This window comes from Dicentrarchus labrax, unplaced genomic scaffold (assembly GCF_905237075.1).
Source record: "Dicentrarchus labrax unplaced genomic scaffold, dlabrax2021, whole genome shotgun sequence".
NCBI lineage: Eukaryota > Metazoa > Chordata > Actinopteri > Moronidae > Dicentrarchus > Dicentrarchus labrax.
In genome coordinates, this window is record NW_026136715.1 from 23,589,261 (window position 1) to 23,609,536 (window position 20,276).

Genomic DNA, 20,276 nt, shown 5'->3' on the forward strand with positions numbered 1-20,276 from the left:
AGCTGTACTCTGATAAAAACAAATAATATAATGTATATTTAGACAATTTATTTCATTTTCCTCTGTCTCACACACTCAGAATTTTTTTTTTTTGCCCCAAACATAAAGACAACAGAAATACAAGTATGGTGCACAAGACAGGGAGAATAATACAGTAGGTTTGTGTATACAGCTCTCGCATAATACACCTCCACACTGATGTGTATGAACAGCATCACAAAGAAAAACAGCAGTGGGCTGAGAGCTCCGGGAGGCTGCGGAGATCCAGCAGTGGGTGGGTTAAGACGAGTAAAGAAGAAGCAGGTCTGCCTTTCTGTGAGGATTCTCTCTCTGCAAAGGAAGCTGCAGATATAGGTTTGCTGTCTCCATCTGTGCCTCTGTGCAACAGTAACCAAGCGTAGGCAGAGACGCTTATCAACAAGCCGTGCCAATCACACACACTAAACCGTGACATTAATCAAACAAACCAAACATGCAATCAGGGTTTTATTACCAAATGTTTTATTAGAAAATATTTTACACGTAAATCCAAAACAAACAAAGCAGGTAAAGTGGGAGAGCCGAGGGAGAGATATTAAGTTTGCAGATGTCTGCAAAGCCTGTCCATAATTATTCCGCAGTGCTCAACACCGCAGCCCAGAAAATAAACAGCAGATCTGAGAACATTTTAGGTTCACTGTGTGTTTCAGACAAGCTACAATCTTCTGCCCTCCAAACTCAACCCCTAATGTTCATACAGTAAGCAGGCTTACATGCACAGCAACCCCTGAATTTAAACCAATCCTCTGGCACATAAAGATGATTTTTAGATGTATTAGATTTAATTAATGAAAGGGTTGATTGAATACTTTTTTTCCCCACATTGGATGTCAACGATGCGGGCAAGGTAAAGGTCAAAGCGGCAAGGTGAAGCAGGTTATTTGAAGAATTTCTTTGAACAATGACAGTAAGTAAATAACAAAGCTTTTAGCAAACTAGTACTGTAATTGCAGTGTTGCTGTGCATGTAAACATACTCAGTGACTTTAGTTACAGTATGTTTCAGAAAAACAAACCACTGCCTTTTAGTTACTGGCTCAAGTTCACGGACACCATGAGCCCCAAATCAGAACAGTGACTTCAATGTTCTCATGTGTAAGAACATATTGTGTGTGTGTGTGTGTGTGTGTGTCTGTGTGTGTATGAGAAAGATAGAATGTGAGATTAGAAGTTGTCTACAAGGTCCATGATCCTCTTGCGCTCAGCCTCTTTGAACTCGTCACTCTTCCCGTCTCCGATGCTCTCAGCGTACTCTGCGAAAGTCAAAGAAAAGTCAGAGGATTAGTTGGACTTGACAGCACAGGCATGGCGGCTGTTTGACCTTTGAGGTTACATAGAAGGATCCCTGAAGGCTGAAACTTACAAAATCAACCCAAAGCACCAACGGAGGATAAATGTGAGTACGAAAATAATACATGGTTTAGGAATTTGCATGAAAGATTCAGTCAGAGTGCAACAGCGGAATGTTGAGAGTGAAAGGTGAGTGCCTTTGTGTTCTTAAACCACTCCTAAGAGCATAGAACGATTATGTAAAAGAATCTGACGAGCAACTGAACATAAAGACTGACCAAAATGCCCCAAGTCCAAATACATTCAGTGTATAATGGTATAACACACAGAAAAACAGTGATCCTCACAGCTGAAAGCAGCAAATATTGAAAAATTGAAAAATTAAATAGTTCAAAGTACATTCAATTAAAAAGTCAATCAGCTTTGTCACATTATATTTTGCCTGTAGCCCTAAAAAGCAACTGTATTTAACGCTTAGCTATTATCTGTATCTGTTTATGTCACAAAAATATATTTCTGGATAAAACTGGAAGTTGTTTCTTTTAGTCGTGTATATAATGGAAAGATAAATGTGAAGTTGGTCTGAAGAGCCTATGATGAAAAATGAGAAAGCTATTGACAAAGAGCGGGCTGTAATAGCTCATTTGAAAAAGATAGATTGTGCTTGAAATGGGAGGAGGTCCAGATGAAAATAAAGTTCATTTGATAAAAGCTATTGACAAAAATCTGAAAAGCTCCCTTGGGCCATTTGTATGCTCTGTAACTTGTAAGGATGAGTGAGTACACCATTATCTGTATCTGTTCAGCCAACTAAATCTTATCTGCATTCGTATCTGTACATGAAATGGGCGGGGCTTAAACCGGATGAAGGTGGTGCTTAAACTCAAAGTTGGCAGGACTAACAGGACTCATTTAAGCCTGCAATTGATATGGGTTGATTTCAAGTGGCTATATTTACAAGTATGGATACTGACATATTTTACTCATTTGATACTTTGCATCCGCACAGTACTAGTTACACTAGTCAGGCTTTATTCCACACTACAAAACTAATCAGGTGAAAAAGGATGAAAAGATATTGAGGATGAGTGTCGCTATTTTAATACTGAAGAACAAGTCTGAATATAATGATCATGATACAAGAGGAGGAGAGCTTTTTTAAAATATGATTTCTAAATGGATGGAAATGGATTACAGATGGATGTCTATCCACGATGGACATTTTAGATCCTGTAACTGTAATGTGAGCAAGGTTGTAGCAAGATATGTATGATGTCCATGTCTTAGATTTAGTTAGGACTCCGAGAAGAAGCTGACGGACAGGTATCTGTTTGGATTATCTGTGCATATCTGAATTATGTATTTGGTCACAGTAATATCAACAAACATATTTACAATTAAATTACCACAAACTAATTGCCACATGATGGTCCGGGGCAGTTGCCCTCTTTACCAGTTTACTGATCTAGTCTGGTTCCTCAGTGGGAAATTTGAGCTATGATCTCTCTTTCCCGCCCATTTAAAATACTGAATAACAGTATTATGAATAACAGCAAAATGAATAACTTATGAATAACTTCTCTTATGAATAACAGCAAAATTAAGCTATTCTTTGCATTTCTTAGGAGAAAGCTGACAGACATTAAAGAACTATTACTCAATAGACTTTCACTTTAGTCTAGACTGTCCATCCTTTTATAACAAAGAGTCATATTACAAGAATTTTCCTTTGAAAAGATGCTTATGTATCATGAGAGATTCAATGACAGTGACAACTGAAATCCTTCTGGTTTGCGAACAGTAACCAGTCCAGGTGTACTGTGCAGTGCTTATACTTCATCCTGTGCTTCTGTGCTTTGGACTGTTTTCTTCATTTCTTGCGTCTGCCTCCTACACAAGGCCTTCTAGACCGTCCAACGGTCGATTTCGAATCTAATGTGCAGAAAGAGAAAGTTGCAGCTGCCGCAGCCCCAGTGGAGCATTCGCTCCGTCTCTCAGCCAGCCTCTGAGGCAGGGATTACACATTAAACCCAGGGATGTCGAGACAGAAAGATGAAAAAGACTACTTTTCTCTGGGAGAAGAGAATGAAGGGGGCTTTCCTGACAAGAGCCCGCAGGGTTTAGAAGGACGAAACATGGCTGTCAAACACACTGAGGAGATTTTGTTTTTGAGGGGGGAGGGATGATTTTATGTTATTAGATAGTAAATAAAGGAGAGTGACAGACATAATGGAACTCAGGGGGGACCTCAGAGATATTGTAGAAAAACACTACTCGTCTTTGTGAGTGCTGGAAGAACACACAAACATACTTTAACTTAGATAATAATAGATAATATCAGTTTGGGTCTTACATTATACGAACCAATGTAATTGCTCAACTGCTGAACAGCTCGCAGTTTAACCTGATTATCTAAATCGCTTTATTTGGTCTTTTGATGGCCAGAGCTGCCACAAAGATCTACGTTATACTGAACCAGAATGATCCTTTAAAGGTACTCAGCTGAAAACAAGATTACATTCCTAAATCAACATTTAGATGAAACCAAAATCTTGTAGAGTTTAATGTTGGGAATTCAAAGCAATGATACCCTAATGTTTCATGACAGCAGTGGTGGAAGACGATTCCTTAAGTAAAAGTACCAAGACAGCAATGCACCAAAGTACCAAAAGTAAAAGTGCTGGTTTCATGGAAAATTGTACCCTGACTTGACTGATACATTGTTATTTAGGAAATCAAGGTGTAAGAAGCATTTTTCTGATGTAGCTGGTCGAGGTATTGTTAGTTTGACCCTCTTTATATACAGTTCTGTTCAGTTTGAAATCTCAACAGATAAATCAGAGGGTTTTGAGATGATTAATGGAGACCAAAAAACTAAGTTATGAAACACAATTTGCTTTTTTTGCGAGAAATTATATAAATCACTGTTTGGTGAAACTGCTATCAACTTATCTGAAACGTCAAAAGGGCCACAACCAGACATGGTTTTCTTTGTAAAGGGGTGCAGACCAAGAAAGTTGGGGAACCTAATCTTTAAAAAAACTTTTAAAGTACAAATGCCTCTAAAGTGCACTTAAACACAGCACTTGAGTAAATGTATTTAGTTACTTTCCACCAGTGAGAGACAAAGGACTAAAGAAATAAATCAGGCAGGTATGTCTTAAAGTCAAGAACAACAACAGATAGCAGCAGAGTCAGAAGGACAGTACATGAACAGTATTGAGATACAAGTTTTCTGACAACAGTAGAGTACAGAGGTCACTCCATCATTGGGTATTCTGAGAGTTGGGCAAAGGAAGACTACAAAGTTGGGAGTACAGTTATAAACGCTGTTGGGCCGCTCTCTGGAGGCATGGGGCTGATGGTTTGCATGTGTGCAGCTTCCACAGTAGCCTTGAATGGCAGCACCACAGATCTGAATTTGATCCACAAATGTGTGAGATGTTACTGAACTAAACAATGGCAGAATTATAAGGTTGACTGAGAAAAGCAGGTACGGGGACACGGACAGAGCAACTCAACAAAAACATGAAAACCTACAGCCTCTTTCATCACCAGGCTGTCATTGTGCCCGTGTGTGTGTGTCTCCATGTCTATAAATGGCGGTGCAGTCAGCCACACAGACAGAAAGGTCAGAGATTTGGTGACTCTTCAACTCTCTGCAGAACCTTTTCTTTGGCATGCTGGTACTCTCTCCTTCTGTCACCACAGCAACGCGGCAGAGGACAATACAGTGCCGAGCATTGCCATTACTCAGGTCAGTGACTGGGACTGATCTGCCATGAGTACAAGGAGAATCATTTCCAGGAGCAGTCTCTGCAGCAGCAGCCAAGGATAGGGACACGCTGTAGGACTTACAGTGAGATTACAGCTGCAGCTGGGACACCACGACTCATTTGGAACACTCTTAGACCAGTCTCAAACTGGTCTGATCCAGTGGCACAGATGATCCTGTAGTGTGTTAATCGAACCACCATGCTTTCAAATGTAGCAGAGGTCGTCACTGACACAATCTAGAAAACAAATCAAACCTTTTTCAAAGTTATATTATGTATCTCAAGCTTCTCTTCAGTCTTGATTCAACAACAGGTGCAAGGTCTGAAATATGATATCTCTAAAATGTCAAAAGGACACCTTGAGAAAAATCACCAGCTAAATTGTACGGCTACATTCAGTGTGCCAACTGGAAAAAAATAACTGTTTCCAAGGTTATTCAAGGAAATCGGCAGCATTAAAGTATAGCATGTGTGGCAAACAAAAAAAAACCCTGCAGTTTCTTTAACTTTCTAACCGACATTCACACCAACTCCACACCCCGCTTGGCCAGCTGTGCGGAGGTGAGAAAGGAGCCAGGGTTTCTCTCTTTAGCTCTTTTTTTCATTCTCAGACACAACTATTGCTCTCGCTTTTCTTGTGATCAACCGAGTGCAACACAGAATGTTTTCCAGAAGGGACCATTTAGGCGGCAAACAGGATATCATTTTAGTGGACGAGAGCAGGACTTTAAAATAAGGCAAGGCCTGCAGACAACACAGGCACTGGAAACGGTAGACATTGCCGTCCAAAGTTAAATATTTTTACTTTTTGCCATCTTGTGCAATGGAATTCACAACTGTCATACACAGAATAATATTAGTTAATATTTTGTATTAAATTCTTTTTAAAATATACAGCACCATACCAACATATTGTCAAGTTTGTTTTCTCATCCTGTCATTACATGAGAATATTAATTTGTTTTTCCAGTGCTGTCCAGAAGGTGTTGTCAGTTTGCTGTCTACCACCTGCCTGAATCCATGTGAATGCAGCATTATCCCCGTATTTAAATGATATCACGTCTCCCCCCTTTCTATGTCTGCTGACTCTTCACTTTGGTCGTTTGGAACAGCTATAAACACATTTGCCTTCCATTGAGGTCAGACAAACATTGCGTACAAACTAGTTCAGTTCCGGCTGAAGGCAAAGGAGAAAACTAGCTTGTCACAGATCCCTCTAACTGTTCTTGAGGTGTTGCCCAGAGCACTGGACTGCAACAAGTCCACCAGAAAGTACATTTTATATCACCTGAATTCCTATTCTTGTCATATATAGTAGCTTCTCAGAGCTCTATTAGCATAATCTAAAAGGCTAGGTACAGTGTTGTCATTTACAATCAGATTCCTTTATGATTATGCCAAGTCTAACTACCTGTGACATAACCTACCTAAACTTTCTGGAGTAGAAAACCTCACAGCAGGTTTCCAAAACATTAGTGAAGTCAATATTCATCCTTCCAGCGTGCTATGCTTTCCTTCCTGCAGAGCTGCTTCTCATTCAGTGAGCTAAAGCCATTAAGGTCAAGATGGCAGAGCCGGCGACGCACTCTGCATGTGCTTAACCTTTTTCTGCAATTTCACATTGGACGGGTGGGGCACATGGAATGGGAGAGGGCTCCCCAGTGCGGCCTAATGGAAAAGGGTGAGGGCACACACTACGAGCCACACGCACACACAACGGCATTATACAGTGCAGATGCACGCACACACAAATGTGGCCTGTAAAAATCATACATACATAAACACAAAAACTATTTATGACAAATAAATAAATAAATAAGTCCATCATGCAGCCAAGATCATGCAAGGACAAGTGCACTCAACATGCATATTACTATGTACAAAGTGCTGCATTCAAATATATACACCCAAGGGCATGTGTGACTATAATATGCAAGCTAAACATGTACGCAACTGCGTAGACTTTCTCTCAAAGATATGTTAAAATGTGAAAAATATGGACATGAAAGCAAGCAAGGACATGTATGTACCAATAAATATGTAAAGGCAAACACATTATGTGCACACAAACAAAGCGAGGTTCACGTGTATGCAAATATACAGATGAGGGTAACACATTCCCACACACACACACACATCCCCCCCACACACACCCCCCATACACACACACAGACAGAGTGTGGACTGGAGAATTGCCACGCTTGGCACCACCATGACGGATGGCTCCATCTACAGTGCTACATGCCACTGAGAGCCAGAGGGTGTGTGAACGGAGGTTCGTCCTCAAGCTTTACCCGACAATGATACAAGAAGGATGGATGTCACACCGGGAAGAGAATAACACACCTGCCAGGTCTTTGAAAACCAAACAGAAAACAAATGCGACGGGACAGGAAATCTTTGGGATGAGGGTAAAAAAACAATGAATGACAGACAGACAGTCCCTGCTCGTCTCAAAATGACAATATGATTAAATTACAATGCATATTTGCACGCCAGGATGCATTTCTGCATATTGTTTTACCATCTGCACACAGGTAATGTTAATAAAAAGCAATAAACACATAGATTTCTACCTGGATATTGCAGATGCTGGATTTTACTCTGCTTTTACTGCTGCTGTAACTTTCAAATTAAATGAAGTTTTCTATCTGCATTTTCTATGTAATGACCTTCAGTACTGTCAGTTATTACCTACGTATATCCTCCGCTGTTCCTCTGCTCCATTAAGTTTCCTAACCGCCATAAGTATGGTGCTGTGTGACCAGTACTGTTCAATTTAATATATACATGCTCAGGAGGGAAGCACTGGACAGAAATGTGGAAAAATTACTAAATTTTAGCCAAATTTAAACTGAGATTTGCATTTTGACACCACAGTTTCAACAGTTACTCAGGTCCTTTGCTCAAGAGAATAAGGAAGAATGACATTATTCATTGTATTTCATTATATTCCAACAAAAGCACGTTGGCAGGCGAACTGCACGAGCTTGCTATGAAACAAAAACCACAGCCAAAGACCGGTGATTATACCAATACTTCCCCCTGGAATGTTGCTTCCTTGCCAGGGCGAGATGCACTCGGAAACAGGATTTAAAAAAACGTGTCATTAAACTGTTCTCTGAAAGTTACATGGATTGTTAAAGATGTAGGGGCAGCTATTGTAGTTATTATGGCTGTCAAAATACAAGTATATTCACTTTATTTTATACTATTTCACTCAGATGTGAGGGATTTGTGTTTTTAGGCCAAGGCCAGGTCAACCTGTAGATCTGATTCATAGTTTCACTCAAATACTACGGCTTGGGTTTGTTAATGGGGTCAAACCAAGTAGGAGAAATCTGTACATTCATTTATTCACTTAGATGGAAAAAATTCAGTAAAATATTGGTGCTATCATGTTTTGACAGTAACTGCATGTTGGGTCATTTCCGAAAATGACATTAGGTTAAACCAGCACTGAAGAAAAGACCTTTATTTGAGACTATTAACAGAGACATGACTTTATTTCTAATTCACCCAATTATACAAGTATATTTTTCATCATGTTTTAGTAAGTTGTTAAGTTAATTTCTTCACCATTCCCCCATATGTTTCACATTAAGCCTCCTGTAGTGAGTGTGGGGGAGCATAATCCCTTGTTGTGAAACATCTGCAAGAAGTGTTGCAATAACAACTGATTACTGCAGAGAAAGCAGGCCAAAGTAGAATTGATTGGAATTCATTTATCAGTGAGTGAGAAGAGTGTTTCCGTTAAAGAGACACTCAGAGCAACATTTGTGCCTGTGTTGTTATATTGAATTAATACTGTGAAAGAAATTTGCAAATGATGTAAATTGGGATGAATTTGGAAACAGAGCCATTATTATGCATTTTTATTTATTTTCTTTTTTTGTCGTCACTGCCTTTATTTGTTTGTGACTGAAGCTGGCCATAATCAAGTGCTGGCTTTTATTTGAGAAATGGCGGTATTAAAGACAATGAAGTTACTTACCTCTCATGATGTGGCGCACTACTTTGACAGATCCTCCTCTTAGGTTGAGAATTTGGTGGACCCTCTGCTGCAGCTAAATGCAGAGGAAAAGAGGATCAGGAACATACTCAAGTTCTCAAACTCGAATTAGAATTCCCTTTTGCTAAGAAATCAGTATACTTATCATTGGTGTCAAAATTATGTCTTGTATCAATGTTCATATGTTCTATGGTCCATTGACAGCTTTACACACTGTTTTCACAAATTTCTCCAAAAATTGCGATCATATCTCAAGAATATACTGCAGCAGGTACAAAGTGTTGTGGTGTCCAATCTGAAAAAGTCCAGTGAAACCCAGACTCATAAAAACCATCTGACCCTTGTCTGTTTTTATAGCTTCTCTGATCAGATGTCCTAACAATAATTAGTCAAAGTTTATTGTGTGTGTGTGTGTGTGTGTGTGTGTGTGTGTGTGTGTGTGTGTGTGTGTGTCTGTTTGTGTGCGTGTGTGCCTGTGTACCTGTGATATCCCCGAGTTGCTGATCTCCACCATAATGTAACAGATCAACTGAAGGACGAATAGTCCGGCGTCCAGGCGGCGAAGGTAGAACTCATCCTCCATGCTGTCATCTAAGATCTCCCCCCGACGAACCATCTCCTGCACAGACAAACACACACTCACACGTTAAAAACAAAACATTCAGAAAAAGACATGTTTTTATTCATGATGAGGTGAATAAATCACAATTTACTGTTTATGGGGGGGTTTTCTATTGTCTACACACTTTAAACAGATTCAAACACAGAACAAAGTTTAATTTGGGTGTTGTTTTTCAGCTTTTTCCACAAATCTATTTTCTCCATTGACCAGACACACAAGTCAATTGATTTCACTGCTAGGCTGCAAAAAAAAGGGGCTCCGCTGCTGGCGCTCACACTCTCACACATACATACACACTCCTGCATAGTTATCCATCTTAACAACCCTGTCAGTATGCCAATAACACAGTGCTGCCAATACGCACCCAACCCACATTAATCATCATTAGAGATTAAGAAGCAGACCTGAGGGGGCGAGGGGAGTCTGGAGTGTAAGCCACTGGAGTGGTAGAGAAATCCAGACAGTGTGTGTTAAGTGTTTTGCTGTCATACAGTTTAACCCCTATGTATGGACAGTAGGAAGAAAGTTAAGGCCATATATAACGTAAATTACTGCAGTGAGGTAAACACGGGTCAAAAATAGGGAGTAAAAATGTAATGTTTCAAGTCTGCCTCTGCCGCCTTGTGATCATCAGTATTTATAACATTAAAATGTAACTTTTCTTCAACAGTCCATGTCTTAATTCTCTTAAAAAGTGTTTCATAGAATTATTTAAAGGATTTTATAGACTATTTCATACATAGACTAAAGCTAACGTTTTCCAATATAATTCGGTCAGTAAGTTTAATTCATAGAAAGAAACCGAGCATTTGATGATATATTTAACCTATATACTGTAAGTCTGCCTTATAAAATTTCAGTATCAACTATATTAGACTCATGCACTCACGTAGGTTTACTCTCTATCTGTTTCAGTGCAAGAAAAGATGGCCCAATACTAAAAAGAAACAAAATGTTTAACAGTATGTGACACACTAAATCAAGAAAAAGGGCAACTTTTCAAGGCGTTGCTAATGAAAACAAATAGCTTGCGGCGTCAAGCTAAAGGGTACCACACATGACATTTACATCCCAATGATTTAATCTCGGAGAAAATTCAAACTTTCAAAAGGCCTTGTCCTTAAAGATCAATTACACTGTAAAACCAAATTAAAGCCGAAGTTCAGCTCATTAACAGGCCTCAATCTAAGGGCAGCTCCCCAGGACTACAGTACAGGACAGTTCTCGGAAAAGAATAGAGCTGCAGGTTGCTGAGCTGGGATGCAAAACAACATATCCATTTAAGTGACACTGCATTGTGAAAGCAGGATGTCATCCTGCTTTAAATATTTCATCCTGATAGAAGAAAAGACGAGCAGACTTTAGAGGAAAGCTCTACTGTACAGTGTCAATGGTAGCTTGTTAAAGATGCAAAACAATGCAGATAATTAAAACAAAAACCTTTAATAAAGCCACTGAATGTAGGGCATTTGTTTCCTCTGTGTCCTCTGGGTAAAACACTGGCCCAGAATTCTGTTTTATTACAAAGCGGAGAGTTATTGCATTGTAAAATAGTCCCAAAGCTTGGCCTTGTTGCTGTCAACTAGCTCGCATTAAAGATGCAAAAAACTTGAAACAAAGCTATTTGAATGTAAACTGTGTTGCCTCTCTTTCCTGTAGGAAAAAAAGATTATCTCAGTTTCCAGGACAACTCTGCTCATTATTCTGAGCCAATACAGTAGCTTGCGGCAAAGTTACACAAAACTCACAATGCAACTTCAGCAAAAATACAACACACAGGATGTAGGCCTAAATGGCTGGCAGATAGGACACAAAGCCTACATGTGACACCTTAAGGGGAGTGAAAAAACAGCATGTACATACACAGATGTGCAACACATTCACCGTGTTTGCATTTTTTCTCACACAGGAAGCAAGTCTTTTTGCTGCCATCCACATCACTGTTCATGGCCAACACAGCAAAGCGCAGCTGGAGGCATCTTCCTGGAAGGCCTTGGACAACTAAGTTACTATATATCCACGTTTACATTACAGACATCAGCTGCAGAAGGATGGTCCCATATGAAATTATGTGCAGTTTGGATGATGTATGTACTGGCAAAGTAGTGGAAATACAGTGTCAGCAATCAGAGATTAATTTTGACACAGGGTAAAAGAAGATAATGGAGGCCCATCATCAAAACCAAAAGGTATACTGGATTCAGGGAGCAGATATGTAGTGGGGTACAGTATGTGGAATGACTGTGGTGTAGCTCAAGTAGCTTGAAAAAAACAAGGAGAACCATCCAAATCAGTGGGATGCTGATCTTTAGTAAATGTATTGTCACAGTAACCAGTAATCTACCAGCAATAAGCTGAGTGCACTGTACATACAGTACCTCCCAGAGACAGTTGTAACACCATATCACCACTGAGAATGCTTGGCAACTAGTTTAAGTCTAAATAGTTTGTTAAACAGACAAATGGTTTAAGTACAGTACTCAGCAAAAAGAGGATGCACATTTTAAATAATCAGCCAATAGTAATGGATAAAAAGTTAAAATAATTAGATAACTAATTACTTCATTAATTGAAATAGCTATTTAAAAGCTAGTTATAATTCCCTCAAATTAATGGATAAAATACTAAAAGATTATAAGCTAAAAGTAAAGCATAAACAGTTGAAACAACTTCAAGTGGTACTAAACCTGAATGCAAACTTGAACACCCTGGAACACGATGGGTGGTGTCCATGAAGGGGGTTCATCTGACATTGATGTTGGGTATGACAGACAACAAAAGATTGGGAAGCACTGATCTAGAGGCTAAAAAAATCCTTGTTTAATCAGTCTACCACACTTCATCTACACATATGCTGCATGACTGAGGATTTAATTAGTGAAACCATAAGAAAGTAACAGCTTCCACCTGGATTCATATGGTTAACCATCAGTAACCCCCCAAAAAAAAATAAACTCCACTGCTGTTAGCTTCCACTACTTACTTCTAATATTATTCTGAATGCAAAATGTTTTTTATGTGTCAAGATCTGGATGTAAGTATTAAATTGGCATATTTTTTTTCCCCATGACCCTGCAGTCAGAGGCTCTGTTTAGTTTATTTACTACACAAAGAATCTGCCTAGGAGGAAGATGTGGTTGTCAAAATGACAGAGGAGGAACAGGAATCAGAATCTAAACAAAACATGAGAATGTAATATATCATTTTTTCAGGGTCTGTTTTGTGTGAGTGTGGCTTGTCAAGGCAAGGAAAGGCAAGAGGAGTCATGTGACAACAGCAATGCAGGATCAAAGAAACAAACTGTATAAGCTAAATGTCTAACAGAAAATGTCATGCAAAAGCATGAGTGAACAGATTTTCCTTGCTGTTACTATCTGAATGAGCTAGAAGGGCTGAAAGGCGGAAGACTGACCTCTACGATAATGACCACTCTGGTATGTTGACTGGCCAAGAATCAAGCAGCGTTAGACTGACTCAAAGTGCTCATCAGGCAGTTCATCAAAATAACTGGCAAGTACTGGGACCTTAAGAACTGACCCTGAATTGCCTCAATCAAATAAATGTACATTGTATCTTTGAATCAAAGCATCCCGCATTCAGCTTGATTGTGTTTGAAATCTGTATGAGCTCCCTGCAGAGGTGGAAGTGAAGATAAAGAAACGATTTATTCTGGACATACAGTGGGTATGGAAAGTATTCAGACCCCTTTAAAATGTTCACTCTTTGTTTCATTGCAGCCATTTGCTAAAATCAAAAAAGTTCATTTTATTTCTCATTAATGTACACTCAGCACCCCATCTTTACAGAAAAAAACAGAAATGTAGAATTTTTTGCAAATTTATTAAAAAAGAAAAACTGAAATATCACATGGTCATAAGTATTCAGACCCTTTGCTGTGACACTCATATTTAACTCACATGCTGTCCATTTCTTCTGATCCTCCTTAAGATGGTCCTGCTCCTTCATTGGAGTCTAGCTGTGTTTAATTAAACTGATTGGACTTGATTAGGAAAGGCACACACCTTTCTATATAAGACCTTACAGCTCACAGTGCATGTCAGAGCAAATGAGAATCATGAGGTCGAAGGAACTGCCCAAGGAGCTCAGAGACAGAATTGTGGCAAGGCACAGATCTGGGCAAGGTTACAAAAGAATTTCTGCAGCACTCAAGGTTCCTAAGAGCACAGTGGCCTCCATAATCCTTAAATGGAAGAAGTTTGGGACGACCAGAACTCTTCCTAGACCTGGCCGTCCAGCCAAACTGAGCAATCGTGGGAGAAGAGCCTTGGTGAGAGAGGTAAAGAAGAACCCAAAGATCACTGTGGCTGAGCTCCAGAGATGCAGTAGGGAGATGGGAGAAAGTTCCACAAAGTCAACTATCACTGCAGCCCTCCACCAGTCGGGGCTTGATGGCAGAGTGGCCCGACGGAAGCCTCTCCTCAGTGAAAGACATACATAAAACACATAAAACACATGAAGGACTCCCAGACTATGAGAAATAAGATTCTCTGGTCTGATGAGACCAAGATTGAACTTTTTGGCGTTAATTCTAAGCGGTATGTGTGGAGAAAACCAGGCACTGCTCATCACCTGCCCAATACAATCCCAACAGTGAAACATGGTGGTGGCAGCATCAGGCTATGGGGATGTTTTTCAGCTGCAGGGACAGGACGACTGGTTGCAATTGAAGGAAAGATGAATGCGGCCAAGTACAGAGATATCCTGGAAGAAAACCTCTTCCAGATTGCTCAGGACCTCAGACTGGGCCGTTCACCTTCCAACAAGACAATAACCCTAAGCACACAGCTAAAATAACAAAGGAATGGCTTCGGAACAACTCTGTGACCATTCTTGACTGGCCCAGCCAGAGCCCTGACCTAAACCCAATTGAGCATCTCTGGAGAGATCTGAAAATGGCTGTCCACCAACGTTCACCATCCAACCTGACAGAACTGGAGAGGATCTGCAAGGAAGAATGGCAGAGGATCCCCAAATCCAGGTGTGAAAAACTTGTTGCATCATTCCCAAGAAGACTCATGGCTGTAGTAGCTCAAAAGGGTGCTTCTACTCAATACTGAGCAAAGGGTCTGAATACTTCTTACCATGTGATATTTCAGTTTTTCTTTTTTAATAAATTTGCAAAAATTTCTACATTTCAGTATTTTTCTGTCAAGATGGGGTGCTGAGTGTACATTAATGAGAAATAAAATGAACTTTTTTGATTTTAGCAAATGGCTGCAATGAAACAAAGAGTGAAAAATTTAAAGGGGTCTGAATACTTTCCGTACCCACTGTATTTTTAGTCATGTCAGTGGTGTCCACCACTTTGGTTAAGACTAAATTATCTCAACAACTATTAGATGAACTGCAAGGGACTTTATGCATACTCTTGTGTTCCAGAGGAGGTAAATCTAAATCACTTTGGTGATCCCCTGACTTTTCCTTTGCAGCTTTTTTCACACACGTCTGCGTGGCAGAACGTCTTGATTTTTATTTTGGCGCCCATGTTAACAAATTAGAGCATTCACACTGCCACGTGAGACGCATGACAGCGTCTGCAGCAATGCTTCACTATAGAGTCGAGGTCTCGCCTATCTTTTCAGCGAGCTGCGTGCATCTCCTGGCATCTCTTATGCCATTGACATTTAACCAGCCTCTGTTACCCCTGTCTCTGGCCTCCTTGATCTTTCTCTGGCTGCCTACCGACTCCTGGTCAACAACTGTGACGCCTTCCCATCTGGTAGCTGGTGTTCATGGTCACAACTCTATCTGCTGAAGAAGACTGCAAGATGTGCTTGAAAGCTCCCAGAGGGTTATCTATTCATTCATTTTTTTCAAGCATTTTTTCCCCCAATGTCCAAGTAGGAACATTCACACTCAACATATCATCAATGTTCACCATAACAGAAACCAAAGTATCTCCTGGATAATTTTACGATATAATAGATTTACGTTGTAGCTTAACTGTTAATGTCAGTGCTACCATAACCATGAGCCTGAAGCTGTAATTGTGCTTTGGTAAAGATAAATGTAGAAGGGTATCACATGTAAGAATGGGCTGCAGAGGAGCACACTTGAGAGGAGGGAGGCGGTAACATGAAGCTAAAGGCCACTTGCTGCAATCAAACCTGAACTAGGTTGCCCCTACCTGAGTTGTGTATTTACACACACCTTTAATTTTTTTTTAAACCGAAGAAGCAGATATTTCTAAAAGCAATGCCTCAGCTTGATTCAACCAGAGGAGTTTCACCAAAGCCTTAAAAATGCTCCAACCGTAAATCAACTAACATTGTCTATGTCATTTATTATTCGTCAAGGGGAAGAAAGAAAGAAAAACATGTTCAAATAAGGTCTAAGAGAAGTCAATTGCTGTCCCCTCGAGGGACCCTTACTGTAATGGAATGGAGAAAAGATGTTCAACACACATGATGAATCAGACCATATCTTTGAATCTGTAAGGGGAGTGGAAGGTTTTGAACCATGACAAGTGCATTAAATATTCATTATTGTGAGCAGTGGAAGTGGACGTTTGGGATATTAAAACCTGAGCCGAGCATGGGCAGCTTGGCAGTATTCATTACAGTGGCAGAGTTTTGTCCACTCGTGAGTTTTGACATTGCGGGCAATATCTTTTGTGTGGCAGCTCGGCCCCTCTGGCAAACACCGTACAGAAGAAGCGGAAAAAGAATAACGTGCTGAAAGAAGAGATTGGACAAGTCAATTACTGCAACCTCAGGGGAGCCTGGCAGCCTGGCTACAGTACAGACAAAGTAATAAGCAGTGATTTTCAGTCTCAGTCCCTTTACTGTAACTCAGCTGCATCATGTGTGTGTTTGTGTGCTGGGGTGTGTGCGATATATGGAAGACTGTGTGCATAGTGCGAGTGTTGTGCATATTGGAAACCATGTAGGTGTGTTTGTGCCTGTGTATGACATGCATGTAAGGAATGTGTGTCTTTGTACAGGAACCTTTTGTCTTTGTGTGTTCCTTAATATATGTGTATTGGGTTTGGTATGAGATAGTGTGTGTTTGTGTGTGTGTGGCTGGTTGTTATTCCTGTGCTTTCTTTTCCACTGGGATGCTTAGATGCAGAATTAAAGTGATTTCTTTGTCAGCACTTTGCAAAAACCCACTGTGACTGTGTGTGTGTGTGTGTGTGTGTGTGTGTGTGTGTGTGTGTGTGTGTGTGTGTGTGCGCGTGCGTGCGTGCGTATAGGACGTAATGCTCTTTATAAGGCTTAAGCAAACACCAGAAAGAGAGAGGTTAGATATCCTCATTAAAAAACAGAGATACAGGGGTTGATAATGAGGTAAACTTTGAGGAAAAAACTGAAACTTTGTGAGAGCAAGAGACAACATGCTGATTTCAAGTTATGATAATCTCCCAGAAAAAGAACAGCCCTGTGCTTTGGGCGCACATCAATTAGAGTTCGTTCACAAAGTGGGGCAAAGCAAAACAGCAGTGTTACCGGGAGGGAGGAGGTACTTACTACCAAGAAGACCATGTCATTCAGTCTATGCTGAACTCTGTCCAAATGTTAAAATGCTGGGCAGTTTGTGTTTAATGCCAAGCAACTCATTTGCACTTTATCGGTTACTTATCATCTGAGATGTCATATTAATACCTTGTCAAAGCCCCATTTCTGGACGCTGTAATCCACTGTGTCGGAGACAGTCCAGGATGGTTCACTCAGAAAGGCTCAGGAAAGCAGCTTTGTGATGCTCTTTATTGGAGATGGGGCTCTTGTAAAAAGAAAAAATACTGTTTGAAAACACATTCAATACAGCATAAATCTCACTTATGTGTTGCTTGTTAAAGTTTGTCTTTGAGTGTGAAATGGGCACATTGTTGCCGTTTGGGGTAAAACACTCACTACAACTACTTACACGTTTTTTGGTCGTCCGGCCTCAGTAGGCAAGAAGGTGAAGACGACTTACCACCATTAAGGTTACCATGTTCAGTTCTTATTGAAAGTGTTGGATGTAATTTTATTGTCTGGAGGCTGTAGTTTGTGGTGGAATTGTGTCATATTGAGATTTACATTTACATTACACATTTAGTAAACAATATAACCTTCATGAAGGCAGGGTTTATAGTAGGGCTGTTGTTTAAGACTGCATTAGGTTAGGTTAGAGGTTAGGTGGACCTAATTGTCATGGTGGTAGGTTGTCATTTGTCATTTTTATTGCCAAGCTATAAACATGAGCCTGAGGCTAGGCGTCTCCAAGAGCTGTTACCAACAAGGAGAAAGGAGAGTACAGTTATGGAATGGCGGGCTGCAAGGGAATTCACAGAGCTTCTTTTGGTTGAGTATTATGAGTATTTCTGTCTGCGTCTATTTGTTGACCTAAATGAACAGAAACTGACGGTAAGCACAGTGCACCATAATGAGTAGAGCAACGGTGGACAATTACCAGAGATCACAGTGTATGTCCAAAACTCACCCAATCCTGTTGTCCCACTGCTTCCTGCACTCAAACACAGATAAAATGGCTGGCTCATTTTGCACGCATATATCTAGATGTGATACCTAGATCGGCAAAATACACAGATTACTCATTTTTAGGTTGCTGTCCTGTTGTGTCACCCTTCAGATTTCATCTTAGCTTTGTGTTGTTGTTATTTATAATTACTTTTTTTTCAAAATGGATTAAATAGGGGGTTTGAATGGATTCAGATTTTTATAAGCAGATTAAAAACAGAATTCAGATTCAGTAAGCAGATTCGATACTCGATTCAGATAAAATGCTATCAAATAGTAGTTGACGACTACTATTAATTCAGTTGTCGTGACTCAATTTTACACTACATGCCACATTCACCCATTCACACACATTCATACACTGATGGATGACCAGTCACAAACAGAAACTAACCTTCATACACGATCATCCATTGATGCACAGCATCAGGAGCAATTTGGGGTTCAGTATCTGGCTCAAGGACTCTTCGACACGAAGCAGGAGGAGCGGGGGATCAAACTGATCAAACTAAACCTTCTGATTAGTGGACAACTAACTCCTGAGCAACAGCCCCCAGTAACCTGGCAAAATCAACTGGACTTAAAAGGGTAAAAAGCTCTTAAGTTGAAACCAACCAATCCAAACGCAAATGTGCTTGTGTTTTGGAACCAGATTTCTCAGCACTGCTGTGTGCTGTCCTCCCTCATCCTCAACCATGAATGAATTGTGATGTTTGAAGGAATGAAGGATGAGGGAAATTGATTTTAAAGAAAAAAAAGAGAGGGGTTGGGGAGGGAGGGAGAGAGAGAGAGAGAGAGAGACACAGAGCCAGAGCATTTATTCTTGGAAGACATTTAAGAAAACAAAATATATCACATCCAGGTGCAAAACCAATTCCAACTTAACACACATTTCTTTGAAAATGTCTACTGTCAGCAATGCAAAACCAGCCCATTTCTGCTCTACACTCTTGCTACAGCCCAGTAAAGCAAACACACACACACACACACACACACTCACACACTTACACACACAAAACACAGCGAGCAACTGGGTGCTTAGGTGCTAGGAAAGTGCATTCAGGCATTTTACAGTATTGAGGTCGGGCTCAGCCATGTTTTGCTGAGCTTCATCAATCTCCAAGAGCTGTTACCAACAAGCTGAGAGCAGAGGGAAGGTTTGGAAGGAAAAGAGGTGGAGAAAGAGAAGTGAAAGTAGTTGCATTCGCGGGAGAGAAGAAATAGGAGAAAGAAGAGGGAAGAAAGAACAGGGAGAAGCGGTGAAGGAGTGATGGATGGAAGAAGGATTGAAGGATGGAGACAATGTGAGAGAATTGAGAAAGAAATGGAGGATGAAGGGAGAATGAAAAGACACCGAAAGACTCGCAAAAGAAACTGAGTGGATCGCAAGGAAGTAATTGAAGAGGGGAAGATGCAACGAAAAGCTAGAGAGGAAATGAAAATTAAGGAGACCACATAGGGGGAGAAAAACAAGACACTTGAGAGGAGGGAGGAGAAGTAATGGATGTTGGGGGTGAGTAAAAGACAGGAAAAGAGGGATGAAAGAAACAGAGGAGAGGGGGGAGGAAGTGAGAAATATAGCAGGATGGGGAAAGCAGCTTTAAGGGAGAGAAGGAGAGAATCAGAAGGCTAGAAAGAGAGGAGAGGAGAGAGATACCAAGGTTGGAGTAAAATAAGCAGCTTATTAAAGGGACTGGGCTGGAGATGCAGAGAAAGAGCAGCAGCAGCTTTTTTCTTTGCTATCCTCCTGAGAAATCTGTGGGTAATATGTTGCAGAGGAAAAACATTTTGCTTACCGCCCCTTAAAAACAGGCTTAACTAGGGGAAACCAAAAGGCACAGCAGAGAGAGATAAAACACCGCTGCTGACGGCAGCCGATTCAGCTGAGGCGCTGGACAGAACTGGGTAGCCGTCTTTATCACCTTATTTAACATAACGTGACATTTGGTGGAAGCTGGGATTCACACATTTACAGTATCATCTGGGTGTTTTTGGTATTAGGGTTGTACCAGTAGGAACAAAAACCACAGTCTTTTGCTGAATCCATTGGGAATC

The 20,276-nt window shown here is 40.4% G+C and overlaps 1 protein-coding gene across 1 annotated transcript in view; it reads right to left on the reverse strand.

Annotated features, from left to right (window-relative positions):
- Nucleotides 1–478: 478 nt before the first annotated feature.
- Nucleotides 479–20,276, reverse strand: part of ctnnbl1 (catenin, beta like 1) — a 56,880-nt gene continuing 37,082 nt past the window's right edge. Inside the window, exons 15-17 of the mRNA XM_051426546.1 lie at nucleotides 9,598–9,735; nucleotides 9,099–9,171; nucleotides 479–1,291 (exon numbers count right to left, since the gene is read on the reverse strand). Of these exons, the coding sequence (XP_051282506.1) occupies nucleotides 1,203–1,291; nucleotides 9,099–9,171; nucleotides 9,598–9,735 (300 nt within the window). The 3' untranslated portion in view covers nucleotides 479–1,202. The remainder of the gene's footprint in view (nucleotides 1,292–9,098; nucleotides 9,172–9,597; nucleotides 9,736–20,276) is intronic.